This window comes from Brienomyrus brachyistius, chromosome 11, assembly GCF_023856365.1.
Source record: "Brienomyrus brachyistius isolate T26 chromosome 11, BBRACH_0.4, whole genome shotgun sequence".
In the NCBI taxonomy this organism is placed as follows: domain Eukaryota; kingdom Metazoa; phylum Chordata; class Actinopteri; order Osteoglossiformes; family Mormyridae; genus Brienomyrus; species Brienomyrus brachyistius.
Window position 1 is genome coordinate 7,298,941 of NC_064543.1, and position 16,625 is coordinate 7,315,565.

Genomic DNA, 16,625 nt, shown 5'->3' on the forward strand with positions numbered 1-16,625 from the left:
GGAAGATAGATGGGTAGGTGGATGGATGGACAGATGGATGGATGGATGTATGGCTGGGCAGATAAATACATGGAAGGAAGGAAAAGACAATAATGCACTGATTGATGAAGATTAAAGAAATAATGGTGTAATAAGTTGAATACCTGCCAGTAATTATGTATAGTTCTTCAGCGGCATCCTGTAATTAATGTAACAGGTTTTCTAAATGACTGTAACGATGATGCGGTAAATGGAGCAGGTTTTTCCAAAACTGATCTTAAGTTAAAGCAGAGCTCACTCTGCTGCAGGCAAACCAAGGTTTGTTGAATATCTGCAGAGCCTTGAAGGAGCAGCATGGCTGCATAACGCCACACTGAATCCCGCACTGCGAGAAGATGGGGACGCTGTACTGCTTGGTGAGCCTCCTGGAAACCCTCTTTTCCAGGATGCCAGCACTCTCTGGGATCTTCGAGAGGACACCCTCCTTGATGCAGGACACGTTGCGTGCGGCGATGGTGACGTCCTTTGAGAGAAGTCTGAGGAGGTCTGAATCCTTTGGGCCAGTCAGCATTTCCCCGTTGCAGCTCAAGGAGCGGGTGGTCCTCCTCTGGTCCAGACCATTCTGATGGACGTAGGTGTCAAAAGGCAGCATTGCGTTCTGAGGTCTAGTAGCCGTGTAGGTGATGTGTCCGGCCTCCCGAGTGTGGATGTTCCCCCCGGGCTGACACTCCAGGGCGCACTGCTCCTCATCCCGTGCTTCGACGCGATCCACCATGTAGCTGTGGGCTGTCAGAACCTCCCCGGAGCTATTGATGGTTCGGTCCACGGCCCTCTTGGCCAAGATGGTAGTAGCAGTGTGGTGGATGATACCCCAATCCCGTACAATGTCCTCTTTGGTGGTGAACTGGGACGTGACAGTGAAGCGGATCACTAGCTTGGAGGAGATGACGGCGGGAATGAGGTACATCGTGCCTGACTTGGTCAGTGCTCTCAGAAGCTCCTGCGTCGAAGAGTTTCCTCCCTGCAATTGGACATGAGAGGGTTAATTTTCCTTGGATCTCTGTCCTTCAGAAGCAGGTTGTAAACCTTTCCCCCATTCAGTGACTTTTCTTTTTTATCCTCGAGGTCATTCACCTGTGGTGTTCAAAGATCATCCGACAATCATTATCCTCTTCAACTCCTTATTGTACCATATCTTTGTTGTGGGCCTACAAAGCTTTGTCCTTTGTGTAGAGCAGTGGTCTCAATTTTTTTTTTTACAATGTATTTGAAGAGCTGCTGAGTTGCCACAATAATTTTTTTGATGGGGGGGGGGGGGGGGGGGGGCGATATCTTGATATATTTTTCTGATTGGCGACAGCAACAGTGTGAAAGTGTCAAGATGGACTAGGAACATCTTAAAGATGGACCTTCTGATTGTGATCAACTGGTCGGTGCCCAATGGTATAGAGTAATAATAATCTTTACAGTTTCTCAACAAAGACTAAAGACTAAAGGATTGTTTTGTGGCATATTCTCTCAGACCCGTTTTGCTATTCTCACAGAAAGCTACAACGTACCTTCAAACAGAAAACCACCAAGCCAAGGTGTCTCTGAGCTGGAATTTCAAAATTTGGATCAGCCCTGACAAAGGACTCAAACAGCTTCGCCATGTCAATGCCCTGAAATAACAGGAAGGAGGAGAACATACTTAAACACCAGCACAAGTGTCACTGTTGCCAAATGAGATAGAGTCCATGCACCCTTAAGTGCTTTTGCCTTACGTGTCGTATGTGCGCCTGCAGGTTCTTCACTCCGAATGATCGCATCACAAACCAAAGCTTCAGTGAACGGAACCGGCGACTGAGAGGAATCTGCCAATGCTGAGAGCAATAAACAAAAAGGGCTGCTAAGTAGTGGCAGGCAGAGTCACGTAAAAAATATTACCAGGGTCCTGGAAGGGAGCCCTGATGTACTACCTTTGAGGAGAGATTTGCAACAATAAAAAATTCTAGCTACTGTATACGGATATAAAAAAATTCTAGCTGCAGTCAATAAATTTTAAGGACTAATTGTAATAAACTGAGTGCCAGGATCCCAAAATTCTAGAATGAATGTAACATGAAAACACAGCAGTAACACAGAAGAAAGGGACCAGTGTCATACCATAAAATCAGTGGCAGCCCCAGAGTTCTCATGCCTGAGATAGACCGGGTCCACAGTGAAGGTCTGTTGAAGCTTGTACTTGTCCTTGACCCTGCAGCACCAGCAGAGTGTCAAGATTAATCACGTATAAACTACCTTGCACTTATCTTAGCAGCACTTGTACCTAAATTGGCTCCTTGAAAGCAATATGCTTGTTATATTTTACCTGTCTCTCTTGCACGATGCTTTGAACGATACCGTCTGTCAAATATATCTAAAAGTAAATGGATCTTGAATGGGAAGGATGGTTGGATAAAGCGGTTCTCTTACCAGAAGGCAGTGCAGTCAAAATGGACCATCATCCATTTGGAGGGGTTGAAGACGAAGGAGTCTGCGAACTCAATGCCATTGAGGAAGCCCCGCAGCTCGGGGCAGAGGAAGGCGGAGCCAGCATATGCGGCGTCTACATGCAGCCACAGGCCTTCTCTGGCACCTGAAGAGCAGGAGATCTGGTCATGTGACGTCGGCGCCTCCCTCAGTCTGATAACAGCATTAATGCTACTCCCGTGCTTTCACAGGCACTAAAGCTATTTCTCAATACCAAGAATGCAAAAAATCGTACTTGCAGTCTTGGCAAGAGCAGTCTTGCTAACTTGCCTCCCTAGAATGAACTTGGGGTGCAGTGGATCATGGGTTTGGTCTCGTTTATTGAGGATGCAACCGATGCATCCTTGATATTTGGGGTGAGGCAAGATTGACATCTGGGGGGGTTTTACCATTTTGCATACTTCTGTTCTCAGTATTGGAAGCAGTCCTTGGCAATGGAAGATGGCGTAAAATATGTACATGAGAACAGAGAAATAACATAAAGCTGGCTAGGCAGTGCATGGATAGCAGATGAGAAGAAAAGATGAACATACACACTGGTCCCAGTTCAGACAAGCGGTCAAATGAACAGACTCCTGTAGTGCCCAGAGTCACACAGAGCTGTCAGAAAACAACAGGGAGGTGGAAACAAGGCAAGTTTAGTTACATTTATCATAGGCAGTTCTGCTATGTGCATCATAACTGAACTGTAAGTAGATTGAAGCCTACAACCTACCAAGACTGGTACTAGACCTTTCCTCCGGTCCTCCTCAATCGCTGTCTGCAGCGTTTCTCCGCGGAGGGAAAACTGCTCGTCTGTGGGCAGGAAGCGGATTTTGACCAGGGAAATCAGACCTGCCTTCTCCACAGAGGAGTGAGCCTAGAGTGCAGAGCAATCACAGGGGGTTAGGCTGGGTGTTGCCCCTGAGGATCACCCATGAGGATCACCCCTGAGGATCACCCCTGAAGATTGCCCCTGAGGATCACCCCTTAGGATCACCCCTGAGGATCACCCCTGAGGATCACCTCCGACGTCATAAGGCCAAGGGAGGCCATGGCATGATACACGTCATGCTAACAGCCATCAGTCCCTCCCCGCCACATCTAACCTGGTCAGATGCATAGGCGACCAGCCGGGAGTTCAGCACGGAGTCATCAATGTCCGCCTCTGTCTCCTTCAGCTCGAGGATCTTAGCCTTCCTGGCCGCAAGCAGGGAGACCAAGGTGCACTCGCTGACCGTGCTCTGGAAGACACGTTATGTTAGCCGTGGGTCCCTTCAAATATTAACAAAACAGCCTAAAAGAACATGATTTTCTCCTGAAGGCTAAATCAACACCAGGAAAGATCTTACTACTTAAATGACAGTTACATCCTTTTAATTTTAAGCTCTGTTTACAATTAGAGACTCATTCCAACAACGTGAAGGTCACCATGCTCGTGGGAACTTTAAATCCATAAACAGTAGCATTACATATAGATAAATTTTAAAAATATTATACTACATAAACACTGCAGCCATTTCACCCAGTGAATGTTTATTTATATCACTGTTTCCCAGTCTGATCCTTGGGGGCCCACAGACAGTTTACGGGGAGCTGGGAGGGAGCAAAGATGTGGACTGTCTGTGGGTCCCCAAAGACCGGACTGGGAAACACTGATTTATGTAGTTAATATGGGTCAGGTTCTAAACTTTCTCCAAGGACACAAGGAGCAAGTGGAACAATATCAATATATACATGTAACATGATGTTCTCCTGCCTGGTGCGGGGGGGGGGGGGGGGGGGGGGGGCAAGGCAATACCTGCAGCATTCCTCCACCTCTGCTGCCGGTGTGGTGGTGCAGAAAATGGGAGGGCAGCCCCAGCGCCTTGCAGAGCCAGTCCAGAACGTTTATCTCCAGCTCAGTGCAAGCTGGGCTAGAAGCCTGCAAAGCAGAGGTGGGGTTTGAGTGACCAGTATGTTCGGCTCCGTCATTCTGACCAATATAAGCAGTGACAAGACGGACAGACTGGAGGATGGATGGATGGGTGAATCGTATGTGGATCTGTCGGGGGTGGCAAGATCCTTTTACTCCGTACCTATTTCTCGGTATAGCTGATGATGATAAAGAATAAACTCACTGCACTGCTGCGCTAAACATGTGCTCTCAGAACAGCAGCAAAGCAGACGTTTGGGAATCTTGTACTTAGTGTACGCTTGTTACCTTAACCGCAAGGAATTGATATATTAAATGTTTATTTGATAATTCCACCACTGCCTGAATTATAAACAACGTAGAATTATAGCCTCTATGTACCTTAAATGTTCCTTTATTTTCTAGATGCCTTATATTCATATTTAGATTTATATGCCGCCCCAAAATGACCTCTGGTCCCACCATGGCCACCCCACTGAAAATTTCCTGGCTCCACCACTGGGTTGGATGGATGGATGGATGATATTTTAGGTGTTCAGATACGGTCACATTCTTGTGTTAGGCTTTCAAAACTGTCCCTCTTGACTATATGTTTCATTGTATTTAAGATCTTAACTTGTCTGGAGAAACAAAGACATTAAGCCTGCAAAACAAACAGCCACCTGTTCGTCGGCTTGAGCACCTCGTCACAGGAACCTCCACCCACTTACCCAGGTGAATCCAAGGCAGTTGATGGCATCCGCCAGCATGTCTCCCAGGAGGGAGGGCCAGGAGCTGAGAGCAGGGAAGTAGGCATGCATGTAGGGGCTCTGCCAGTGTACCACCTGGTGCATGGTGAGACACAGCCCTGTTGTCACTCTCCAGTGCTAGATCACTGCAGCCTGAATAATCGCCATCCATTAAATCCAACTCAGGTGCTCCAGCTCGCCTACCAGCATCAACTGCAACCATATCAGACCTTCCAGAAACCAACCAACTCCATACATTACAACCAACTCAGATGCTTAAGGGTCACAACGTCAGCATTAAGGAACCTACAAAGCTGGTGCAATATTTATAAGAGAAATACCTCAGAATTATAATATAATTTTCATTTCCAATACATCAGAAAACAGAACCATCTAGGTGGTTCTGCAACCATCTGCAACTTTGTGCAGTGGAAAAGCACCCATCCAATTTTAATTGGACATCCATCTTGATTGAGTTTCCCATTCCAGATCTTTCACTGGTACCATGTTAATTTCATCCAGAATTGTCCCTGTAGCTCTCCGGGGCAGTGTTTCCTAACCTGGTCCTCGGGGACCTCCAAACAGTCCACATTTTTGCTCCCTCCCAAACAGTCCCCATCTTTGGGAGTTGTCAGGGAGCAAAAATGCGGACTGTCTGGCCGGGAGCTGGGAGGGAACAAAAACATGGACTGTCTGGAGGTCCCTGAGGAGCGGGCTGGGAATCACTGCTCTAGACCTAAACAACAAAATGAATTTTCAGAAAGCATGATTACAGAGGAATACTGTGAAAAGCTTACCCCAGGCATTATTATTTTTTCAATGTCATGAAAGATTTCCTCCCAGTTTTCTGGTTCTATGGGAGCATTTTCTGGAAGGAGGCTGCGCATGTAACCCGGCTGGACGTCGGGGCTGACCCGCCTCAGCCTGATCTGGGTCAGGTATTCCGTGATATAGTCAATGAGCTCTTTGCCTTGAGTGCAGAAAACAGTGAAGTTACAATTATCAGTTATTCTAGAGACATAATATAACACAAATACCTCTATGATGAGCACGACAGACATTTGCTTCAAAATTTTTGAACGAGTGCCTTCAAGTCCCAGCTTATGCATTAAATTTCTGTGTCTGACATTTTAATCACATTTCACATAAAAAAATATATATATTTATCAGAGATACAAGTACTGTAGCAACGAGACAAGAAAAACGACAAATTAAACGACACATCCCTTACCTCTGCGATTGTACTCTGCAGCCTGCATTCTCAAGAGTCCACTGTAAAATCAGACACGATGTACTACAGGCAAGGGTGGCCAGTGTTTTTTTTTTTTTTTTGCGAAGGACGCAGGTTTTTATAGGACCCTTACAGGCGCACACCCAAATGGTGACGTCATTATCATTACAGACAATAATATCAATGGCCCACAGAAAGGGACTTGGAGATATGAGAGGTAAATTTGAAAAAGCACATGCGTCATTTTTGGATTGACATGACTCAGTTTATGTAAACATTTCTTTTACCCATAATCCTACCCTTCCCATATTTTTCAGGAAGATTTAATCCAGAAATCCACCAGTGATATATTTTAATCACAATTACCCATTGGTGTCCATCCAATACCTAGCATGTGGCTTTGGTATGTTTATTTATACTGTACATTACTATGCTTGAGACTGGATTAGTCACTGGTCCTTATAAAACAGGTTGTACATAACTAAAGATGCACTTGTGTTTGATTTATTAGTGCTGGACTGATTTGACCAGTTACAGAATCTCTCGAACCTCCATTTTGTTAGTTCCTTTAGTTCAATGGTTGACTCCGTAACAAAAAAGTAGTTTTGTGAATCTAGATCTTCATGACTAGATCAGGTACCTCTTTAAGGAGGCAGCAATCACTAAATAAATTATGATTCACCGGTTTTATAATGCGGCAAAAGTACTGCTATGTTGCATCATTTTGCTTTGAGTTTTCACAATATTTTTCCTACATTTATTCTTTATTTGTTTCCTATTTAAAATTCTTACACCACGTTTTAATCTCATAGTCTATTTGTGGTGCACACAGCACATCCTGTGCACCAATGAAAATTAGATTCTAGGTAATCAACAAATATTTGAAATATATTGGCTATTGGTTAATTATTGGTGGTGAGTATGTACTTAGGCACATGGGATATGCAATATTTGCTTAAAAGAAAAATGACATGGTGATCACTATAGAGGGCTGGCAGAGCCTGGGAAAATTCACATATGGATCTGAGGCACTTACCTCAGAGACATAATGAGCTCCGGTTTGACTCACCAAGCTGCCCTACTGCGGTTTGTATTTGCACTAGAGCTTAGTGGTCTTGGACGTCTTCATTGCAAACCGTGACTGAAATGCAGCCTCGTTAGTGGTTATAACAAACAAAAATAGGGAATTGTCAGCAGCTGACAGTAACTGTCAAAAACACGAAACCAAACTACAGAAGGTCTGGCGTCATCAGCTCTGAATGAGCATGCAGGTACACGACAAGCATATTTTGCCTTTAAGATCTAAAATGAGGAGACATGTATGTGTAATGCAATATGCCACTATATTTTTCATTTAAAATGCACAGGAAATTTAAAAAGTTGTCTGATAACGGTTCACACTGAAAATTAAATCTTTCCTTCTTTTACAGGAACACCACAAATCCCATGCATCCGAACAGAAGACTTAGTGTGGATATGAGATTTAGTACAAATGGTTTGATGGTTTCGGTAGTTCTAAAATCACAACACAAAATACATATAAAACACATATAAAAATGTATGCGTCAATGCAAGATTGAATTTTTACCAGGGCAACATAAAACAATTCCATTCTCACGTAATGTGTTAAAGAAGGCATAACTAAACATATAAAAGGTACACATTTCAAAATATCTGTTTTGGGAAAGGTGGAAACTTCTGGAATTAAAGACTTTCATTTTATGGACATTAATGGATAAAATATGTACATGTAAATCTATCCTTCAATTGTTTCCTTCATTTTAAATGCTAAAAAATATTTTATTTTAAAAAAATGAACAGTGGAGTAATCGTTTCCACCTGTTTGTTTCCTGTGTATCTAATCAACTAGGGATTTGGTTAGTGGAGACCACACTCCCAAAGACTGCCAGAACTGTGGCCCTGGTAACAGTTGCCACGACATTCATAACAGAATTCCTTTTCCTGGATTATCCTGCTGTCTTTTACTTTTCAAGCTGAGGGAACCGTTTCTTGTAGTGTGCACATTACCGAGCTTACAGACTCATTACCGAGCTTACAGACTCATTACTGCCCACTGTTTCACAATTTATACATCTTTGACCTATAAACAATGGAGGGAAAAAAAAAATCAGAAAAAGCACAGGTGAAGAAAGTCAGCTTCAACCAAGTCAACCCGGAGCACAGAGGCTAAACCTGCAGCATCACCTGTGTTACAAAACATATTTAAAAATAACCATCCACTAAAAAGAGGAGGGAGGCAATCCGTTAAATTCAGTCTGTCCTTTTCTTTTCTTTTTTAAACAAACGGACGCCGGTAAGAGCTCAGGAACCCATCAAAGCACCTTCGGCTAACGTGGGTCTTGGAACCGTCTGTTGCACAGCTGGCGAATCGCTTGGCAAGCAGGGCAAGGCCCTCGTCCCTATTGCCTAACGTAACAGACAGTTTTAGTGTTGTTCCTCCAGCACACTCCGTAGACAGAGCTGTAGAGCGACGGCAGCTCTCCCGCTGGCTGAGCGTGTCCCTCCTGGGGTGGGGGTGCAGGTGGGGGGCGGCTCATGCGGCCTTCTTGCTGCTCTGGTGACGGGTGATGGCTTCCAGCTTCTGCCTGTACGCCTCGGCCTCCTGTTCCTTCTTCAGAAGCTGCTGCCGATATTTCTGCGCTTCCCGATTGGCCTCCTCTAACTGTTTTTGTAAGGTTTCCTTCTCCTGGAAAAACAATTTTCATTTTCGAGAGGGAGGGAAACAACTTGAGTCTAACAGAAATGACTTTCATTCTTAAAAAAAAAACCTCACAACACAACTGTGGGCAACCTTATACTTCAAACGACACCCCTGCTCATGGGTTCAGAGAAGCAGGTACCTTGGTTGACATGCACGACTCGCCACAAACATGGAACTTCAAAGTTGGCAATGGCTTTTCTACACCAACCTGTATTAAAGGTTGTTTGTATTCAAAGGTCCAGACTGCGTGTTTACTTTCACTGCTCTACACAATGGCAAACCTTACTAAAGCCCCATCAAAAAAAATCAGGAATTACCCAGTCCAGATATATGCAATAAAAATGCTCATCAATGCAACTTTAATTTATCCTTTATCTGAAAATACAGACAATGCCTCTGAGACAACCCACCCTGCAGATAAAAGGTTTCTGCCGCACAATTTGTCAACAAAGTAGCTAAAACTTTATCATGCATAAATATTTACATTTTCGCTATTGATTATTTTTACACAGATGAAAGCACTCCTTTTGGTCTTCTTCCCTCTCTGAACATTAAAATTGAGAATAAATATCACACTAACAAACATCATTTCTACACGTTCATCTGCTGTTTGCTGTGAAAAGCTAGGCAGGTGTTCGGCTGGTGTTCTCCCTCAGAGTTAATTGTTTTCAAACAGATCGCACTATGAAATCAGGATCGAAAGGAGGAAGGTTCAACAGCTCTGAGAACAAACAAGGTTTTGCTCATTACTTGTACCATTTGTTCAGCTGCTCTCCTGAAAATAATGTATTTTGCAGCCAGTTTTGATTTGGCTGACAAACATTCCTTATGTCTCAAATGTCCCCTACTCAGTAGCAATCGGGTTCTTTCAGGCAACAGAAAATGAGCAAGGAAGGGGAAAAAAAATTGAGAAAAGAACATATTCAGCAATTGTTTTATTGACATTTTATTTGCAAAATATACCTCATCTTGCAATAGCTATTTAATGTCTCTGACATCAGGACAGATTTTTTTTTTTTTTACAGTGTTAATGTATTCTTTAAATACTGATATCAAAGTAAAAAAATAGATACATTTTTACACATTCTCCGTCACTTTTCCCCTCCTTTGCATTCTGAAGTACTTTCCTTTATTTCCTCAATTATACAACCACTGCCTCCATTATATTATCTGGGGTGTTCATATTGTACCTAAAATGACAAAACCAAAATGTTAAAATAGAAAGCTCAGCGCACACCAGTGTTCAGGCCCATCTGACATGAACACTGGTCATGTTCTTAAAGCACACTAAGAGCATGTTAGCCATTTGCCTTTCATGTCTGTCTGGCTCCCACATGTACTCAGGACCCATTTCAGAAGCTGAACACTATTCACGCGAAAAGCAGCTGCTTCTGCACACGTCGCAGGAAATTTCAGAGAAACGCGAGGTTCTCACGCGCGACCCAGCGCAGTCGTCAGTAAACAGCTTGCCACTGATGATGCGGAACAGAAGCTGGACCCGGTTTCAGCTTACCTCGATTTCGGGGCTCTCTATGTGGTTCTCTATGATCTCTATGCGCTGCCGTTTGACTGTCGGCTCTTCGCTGATCACGGTCTCCTCCGCCATGTCTGTGGCTGGCACTGTGAGAACTGAACACATCCGGCATTAGAAGCAGCAGCTCGATCGGCATACTGCCCCGGTACTACCTTCTGCCATCATAAAATGTTAACTAATTCACAGCACATTTAAAACTTTCCAATAAAGAGTAGTGCCAAATGCCATCATCAGTTTAGTCGGCAGTGATTCATAAACCCAATATTAAACATATCGTGAATATATTGACAGCATAAATTTTTTTAATATATTTTAATTATATCAATATAAGATTTACTTCATTGGTAGGATTTTTAAAGAATGCGCAAAAACAAATCTATTAGCACAGCCATCTTTTCATGGACTAATAATTACCGTTGCGTCTGATTTGAAGGATATTCAATTGAATTCTATCACTTCAGCATATCATATGTCAGTCTTTTAAAAAGTGTTTGTTTGACACAAGGGGGAAAAATCAAAAGGATGATTCAATTCCTTTTCTTAATTAAAAGATTTACCTTGTTGGCCATCAGGCATTGTCACTATTATGGGCTGGCCAATCCCGCTGGCCGTCTGCAGGTTGCCAAGCTGGATGCCATCTGTTACTATGGTGATGACCTGCTGACCCCCTGAGCTGACTACCTGCTGAATAGCACCGTCCACAGAGTCGGCAGTCACCACCTCTTCTGTGGCGACGACTGGAAAAGAAAAGAGCTTCACAGGAAGTGTGCAGTCACTGGCTCCCGCAACAAACTGACAGACTTGTCTGCAGAAGTCACGGAACATAGAATTCCTTACTAAGATATACATGCTAGCTAAAATTTTTACCAAAGAAAAACAGAAGAACTTGATGGAATATGGAAAAAAAAATGTAAAAAGATTTTGCACGTTTTTCAAATCCCAAATACTATTTTCTTTATTTCAGCAGACAATGTTCACTGAAATGAGTCACTGTAAAATTACCAGTAATAACGCTGCAAGTCTGTGATCAGACACAAGTCTGAAATATGCCATGGCTTTAAAACATCCCTGAATATGCCGGGGATATCGTGCTTTGATGAAACTAAAAGCTCTCAAGTGTAATTTGCCACAGAGCAACGTAAAAGCAAATCCAGTCTATTCTCCACATGGAAACCTGCCCTCTGGATGGTATTCAAAGTGAGTTTTACAGGCTGTTTTTTGCTTAGATCAATAGTGATAACGAAAAGGTCAAGGACTGCATAATGCAACGCTCGCAATTGTGCGGAGGGGGCTCCCCATCACCTCACTTAACCACAAACAGGGGAAATGCATTCATTCATGCTAATCCTAGTCTCCATTGAGAACAAACTCACAAAACCAGCCATATGGAAGTAAAAAAAATAAATAAAAAACCAACGACAAACAAGACAATGGACAACACCGGCCACCTTCATGTGAAAATCTCATCCCATCACGTCTCAGTCGATAAACAATATGCACGATTTTGTGATTTATCAATTAATTCATAACAACCTGTTTCTGACATATCAAGAAAATATTTTCGAAAGTTTACATCCCTTGCTTCTTGCAGCAATACAAACACTACAGAACAGCATATACTCTACATCTGAATAAGCCCTCAACACCGAAATCGATTGAAAAAATATATTGTCATTCAGCCCCTGATACCTCTACACGTGCCAATGCAAAAACTGAGCGTCAATGAACAATCCGCCAAAAAATAACCAATAAATGAATGCAAACACAATGCAGTGGTAAGAAAACAGTGCAAAAATAAGCTACGTTATCTAAATTACGTTCTAAACAACTTAACATAGAGTACCTTGTGTTTCGGATGAATTGGATAAAGGGGTGGACGCTTCCGCTAACGCGGCTAATGTAGCTAAAACTGATGTTGAGGAGTCGCCAAACTGTAACGTTGACAGACCCGCCTCATCTAAGAGAAAACGTGACATCAGTTAGTCAACACGTACGGTCACCTGTATCCCGACAGAGCATCTTGGCACACACACACAGATCGAGTGGACGTTAAGTCATGTTTACGATTCTTCGAAACCAGTAACAACCGGTTAAAAAACCTCAACAGAATAAGGCCACCTTATCACATGAAGACCGGCTGAGCCACAAATTCATGCCAATACTGTCACCGATTTTAGTGATTTTTCTCTCATTTCCGTTACACTCACGGCACTACATTTATGCACATGCATGAAACATTTCCAAAGCTTGAATTTCTATTTTACCGCTAATTGTTCAGGGGACACTCCTCTAGGGATCCTTAACCCATTAACTTTAAAGACATACCTGCTGATTTGGAGGAATTCCCAGCAGAGACAAGGCCTGTCAGGTTAACCACCCCTCCAGGTCCGATAATAAACTGTGGCGTCGTGGTGTGTATGGTCACAGTGTCTGGACTCTCTGGATTGGTGTTTATCTGGTTCTGCATAGACACCTGAGGGACAAATTACAAAAGTTTTACTTTCGCTCTGTGTGAGCAACAGCCATCCACCTTTCATCACAGTTGTTTATCCAGTAGGGTCACAGTGTAGCCTCGGACTGTCCCAGGAAGCACAGGGCACAAGGCGGGGGGGGGGGGGGGACACTGGACACTGGTTTTATTAATATCTAACCGGCTAATAAAAAGTGACTTCTACCTGGAGGATCTCAGCCAGCTCCTCATTCCCGTTGTCGATGGCGATGTCCAGGGCACTCTTGCTGAATTTGCTCTGCGCGTGAACATCGGCGCCGTACTTTATGAGGAGCTCGACAACGTCGCGGTGGCTGTGCTCCGCGGCCCAATGGAGGGCTGTCATCTTCAGCATGTCCTTCGCGTTGACATCGGCGCCATGCTTGAAACCAGCCACAGGTCAGAGGCCGCTCGTGAGATAATGGGGGGCGCCCCCCGGGGGTGTTTCGACAAAGTCACATGGTGGCCCAGTAAGTGGTTCATCGTCGGTTGTTTTTAATGGACGGCAGCCACTGCGATATCAAAGTAGCAACCCCTGTGCTACCCTGCCCCCCCAACCTCCCCAATGCCTGCTCCCCAGAACATTTTTAGAGCAACAAATATATTAGGACAGACTCATGTTCAGGGTCAGCCTTGGGATTTGAACAGAACCGGACATGGCGCTCAGCAGAGGCGGCTAATTCAGGTCCAGAAAGGAAAAATCCAGGCCCAGATTTTGTTTCAACTAACCAGTCAAGTATAAGGAGTTACAGTGATAGATAACTCAACCGGTTGGTTGAAATAAAATCATGGCCCGGATTTTTACTTTCTGGACCTGAACTACCCACCCTTGTGGCTCAGGCTGCAGGGCCAGCAATCATGGCCGGCCGGGTCCACACATCACAGTGGGGAACCCCAATCAAAAGCCCTTGCTAGTCAAAGTGAGTTCAGCCTTACCTTCAGCAGCACCTCCACGATGCGCGCGTGGCCCTCTGACGCCGCCATGTGGAGGGGTGTCCGGTCCACCTTGGTCCTGGCATCCCGGCTGACGCCAGCCCGCAGCAGGACCTCTGTGGTGGAGTAATGGCCGTACTGAGCAGAGAGGTGCAGAGGGGAGGTTCCCAGCTACAGGGAGGAGATGGTACAATGAGAACGAGCTCACAGACATGTCGGTAAGCAGGGCAGGATGCCATCGTTAAGAAGGCTCTATGCACCACTACATAGAATACGATGCTGCGTCATGGGCACCACTCAACTCTAGTATAGAAATTTCAATACATTAATAAATCACTTCTGCTACACTAGCAAAAATAAGCCTTTTCCTTCAATGGATTTGGGTACCGTCAACATCCAGGTTTACTCACCCAGTCTGTCGTGAAGGGAGCTCCATTGGCCATCAAAATACGGACCTCGTCATCCTGACCCGATCGGGCAGCTTCTAGAAGCTTTTTCCCCAAATCCACCAGGGACATCTAGTGTTGATAAAGGCACACTTTGTCAGGTACTGAATCAGTCTATAGCTGCAAGTTAAACAGTATGATACCATATTGCTCAAGGCATACAATGTATGTATATTTTTATCTATAAGCACTCAATATAAATTCAATAAAAAAAAGCTAATGAACACCGTTAATAAATGTAATGTAAGTTAACTGTAAGACTTGACTTAATGTAGCTTCTAATTAAGGGAATTTTTTTTTCAGTTGTGTGTGGCAGGGGTGACATTTAACAGTTAAATTTCCATCTATCCATCCAACTTCCAACTGCTCATCCAGGTCAGTGTTGCAAGGTGGGGTTGGGGGGTTTGCTGGAATTAAGGCATTAATGTGTGGAGTTTTGGGGCCCTTTCCTGATGCTTATAACGGGACACGGTTTGGACTGGGCTTCTGTGTACTAACCAAGGCTGACATATGGGACCACGGGAAGACAGTCCTGGGTTGTCTTAAAGAAATAATTTAGTATTTATGAATTCTAAGTGGTTCTTTTTCCAACTGTACATTTAAAAAATACAATTTCATAGGCTAAGTGGTATCATTAAAAGCTAAGAAATGTGCTTTAAAATAAAACGCCGTACTACATCAAAACGCTGATGTAGTAAACTTTCTGCATAATCCAACTTTTTGGAAGATGCTTCACGAATACTGTTGTTCATTACTGTCACCTTCTGATTTTTCCCTTGGCGAATCAAACTCAAATTCTTCCTGGACGCATAGGAAAGGTTATGTAAATACTAATATAGAAAACCGAAGACCTGCTTGTATGGCTTACACTGCATAAACAAACGCCTAAATAATTAAGGAACCGCTTTGGCTCCTTAAAATGAGAGCAACAAAAATAATAGTATTTACAGTTTAGATTTGGTAATTAAGTTTCCTGAACGTCAATATCTAATAAATATTTCCCCTTCAATAACATGTAAGAAAGCATCATAAGATGTACCACTCGATGCAAGTGATCTGGATTCTTCTGAATTGACACTAAAACAGAACTTTGCTGTTTAAATAGATATTCATCCATTGAACATGATTCATTGCACTACAGTCGTGACTGCAGAACAAATGGGACTCACACCCAGTCAATGCGGTCAACACCCACGGAAAACCCTTCGGGTAGTTTTGGATTCATTCTTTTAAATGTACAGAAGACGTTTTGGCATGTTCCTTAATATTAACTTGGATTCATGATAAGCATGCCTTATAAGTCAATTCAGATTTATTCGGGGGGGGGGATTTCGCAGGGAAAGGGGCGCGAAGAAGTAAGCATGACCAAAGTTGGGTAAATGAAATGACCGTGATAAATAAACCAGCCCAGATCCAGATCCGCTCAATACCACGAGCGGCGGCGGGACCACGAGGGACCACTTCCCCGCTTTTAAGAACGACGGGCTCGCGGCACCCCCTGCTTCACTACAGGCCACCATTTTCTACCACAACAACAACATGTATGCAGGCCCCCCTCCCCCCCTTTTTTAAACAAATCCAGGAACAAAATGCAATTTCGCGAAAACGTTTTAAACACCGTTAAACGCCGGTAACTCCGGAAACCTCGCAAGTTAATGCAATAAACAGGAAATCGGTCGGATGATCGGGGTTCCGGGGGAAGTGGAATTATTTTTGTACCAGCAAAAGAGATCAACTTCCACATCCGGTGGAGCCGCATAAAATACCCCGACACTGACCTGGAAAAGCTTCGTTAATGTCTGACATGTTGAGTGCAGCCCTGTCCTAGCCTTACCTTTTTCCGGGGTGGGTAAAGCAGGCGTGCAGGGCGGCAGACCGCTGGCGGCTCTTAGGCACACGGGGGGTAATTCTTTAATGCCGTCTCTTCGACGCTCAATTTTTTTTTTTTTTTTTACTCAAAGAAAAGTCCCCGTATCCTGCGCGGATGTATACAGATCTGACAGGGTCACTATTTCCACCACTTCGGCGCGGCAGTCGAAGTTGGGTCGCCGTGGCCTTGACGGGTAGCCTAGTGCCACTTCGTCTGCGGTGGTGCAGTTTAACATTGGATGGTAATGTGCGGTAGTTTTATGGTTCTTTCGTAGCGTGGTAACAAAGGA

At 43.9% G+C, this 16,625-nt stretch overlaps 2 protein-coding genes across 5 annotated transcripts; both read right to left on the reverse strand.

The window, feature by feature from the left end:
* Positions 1-2: 2 nt before the first annotated feature.
* On the reverse strand, positions 3-7,512 carry hdc (histidine decarboxylase). The gene is made up of 11 exons (XM_049031420.1): positions 5,910-7,512; positions 5,095-5,208; positions 4,271-4,393; positions 3,579-3,713; positions 3,206-3,349; positions 3,024-3,090; positions 2,434-2,596; positions 2,125-2,215; positions 1,743-1,841; positions 1,539-1,640; positions 3-1,000 (listed from the first exon to the last, which is right to left on the reverse strand). The coding sequence occupies exons 1-11, from the start codon at positions 6,219-6,221 to the stop codon at positions 257-259; spliced, it is 2,094 nt and encodes a 697-aa protein (XP_048887377.1). The 5' UTR covers positions 6,222-7,512; the 3' UTR covers positions 3-256.
* A 155-nt stretch (positions 7,513-7,667) lies between these two features.
* Positions 7,668-16,612, reverse strand: gabpb1 (GA binding protein transcription factor subunit beta 1). 4 transcript variants are annotated; one of them, XM_049031426.1, is made up of 9 exons: positions 16,301-16,612; positions 14,431-14,538; positions 14,024-14,191; positions 13,275-13,469; positions 12,925-13,072; positions 12,443-12,556; positions 11,157-11,336; positions 10,579-10,694; positions 7,668-9,050 (listed from the first exon to the last, which is right to left on the reverse strand). In XM_049031426.1, exons 2-9 carry the CDS (start codon positions 14,536-14,538, stop codon positions 8,898-8,900), a joined length of 1,182 nt encoding a protein of 393 aa, XP_048887383.1. In that variant the 5' UTR covers positions 16,301-16,612; the 3' UTR covers positions 7,668-8,897. The 4 variants fall into 4 exon arrangements, with proteins under 4 accessions (XP_048887383.1, XP_048887380.1, XP_048887381.1 ...); XM_049031423.1 differs by lacking the exon at positions 16,301-16,612 and adding an exon at positions 16,085-16,188; XM_049031425.1 differs by lacking the exons at positions 7,668-9,050; positions 16,301-16,612 and adding exons at positions 9,996-10,255; positions 16,085-16,191.
* Between the last annotated feature and the right edge of the window lie 13 nt (positions 16,613-16,625).

Bases quoted from the DNA above. Each gene is read 5' to 3' on its own strand.
- hdc (XM_049031420.1), bottom strand. From the start codon at position 6,221: ATGCATAAGCTGGGACTTGAAGGCACTCGTTCAAAAATTTTGAAGCAA. The intron at 5,209-5,909 runs GTAAGCTTTTCA...ACCATGCACCAG, and splicing joins AAAAAATAATAATGCCTGGG to GTGGTACACTGGCAGAGCCC. The intron at 3,714-4,270 runs GTATTGCCTTGC...CGTGTCTTCCAG, and splicing joins GAGGTGGAGGAATGCTGCAG to AGCACGGTCAGCGAGTGCAC.
- gabpb1 (XM_049031426.1), bottom strand. From the start codon at position 14,538: ATGTCCCTGGTGGATTTGGGGAAAAAGCTTCTAGAAGCTGCCCGATCG. The intron at 13,073-13,274 runs GTAGAAGTCACT...TTTGTCCCTCAG, and splicing joins AGCTGGCTGAGATCCTCCAG to GTGTCTATGCAGAACCAGAT. The intron at 9,051-10,578 runs GTAAGCTGAAAC...TTGTTTTTCCAG, and splicing joins TAGAGAGCCCCGAAATCGAG to GAGAAGGAAACCTTACAAAA.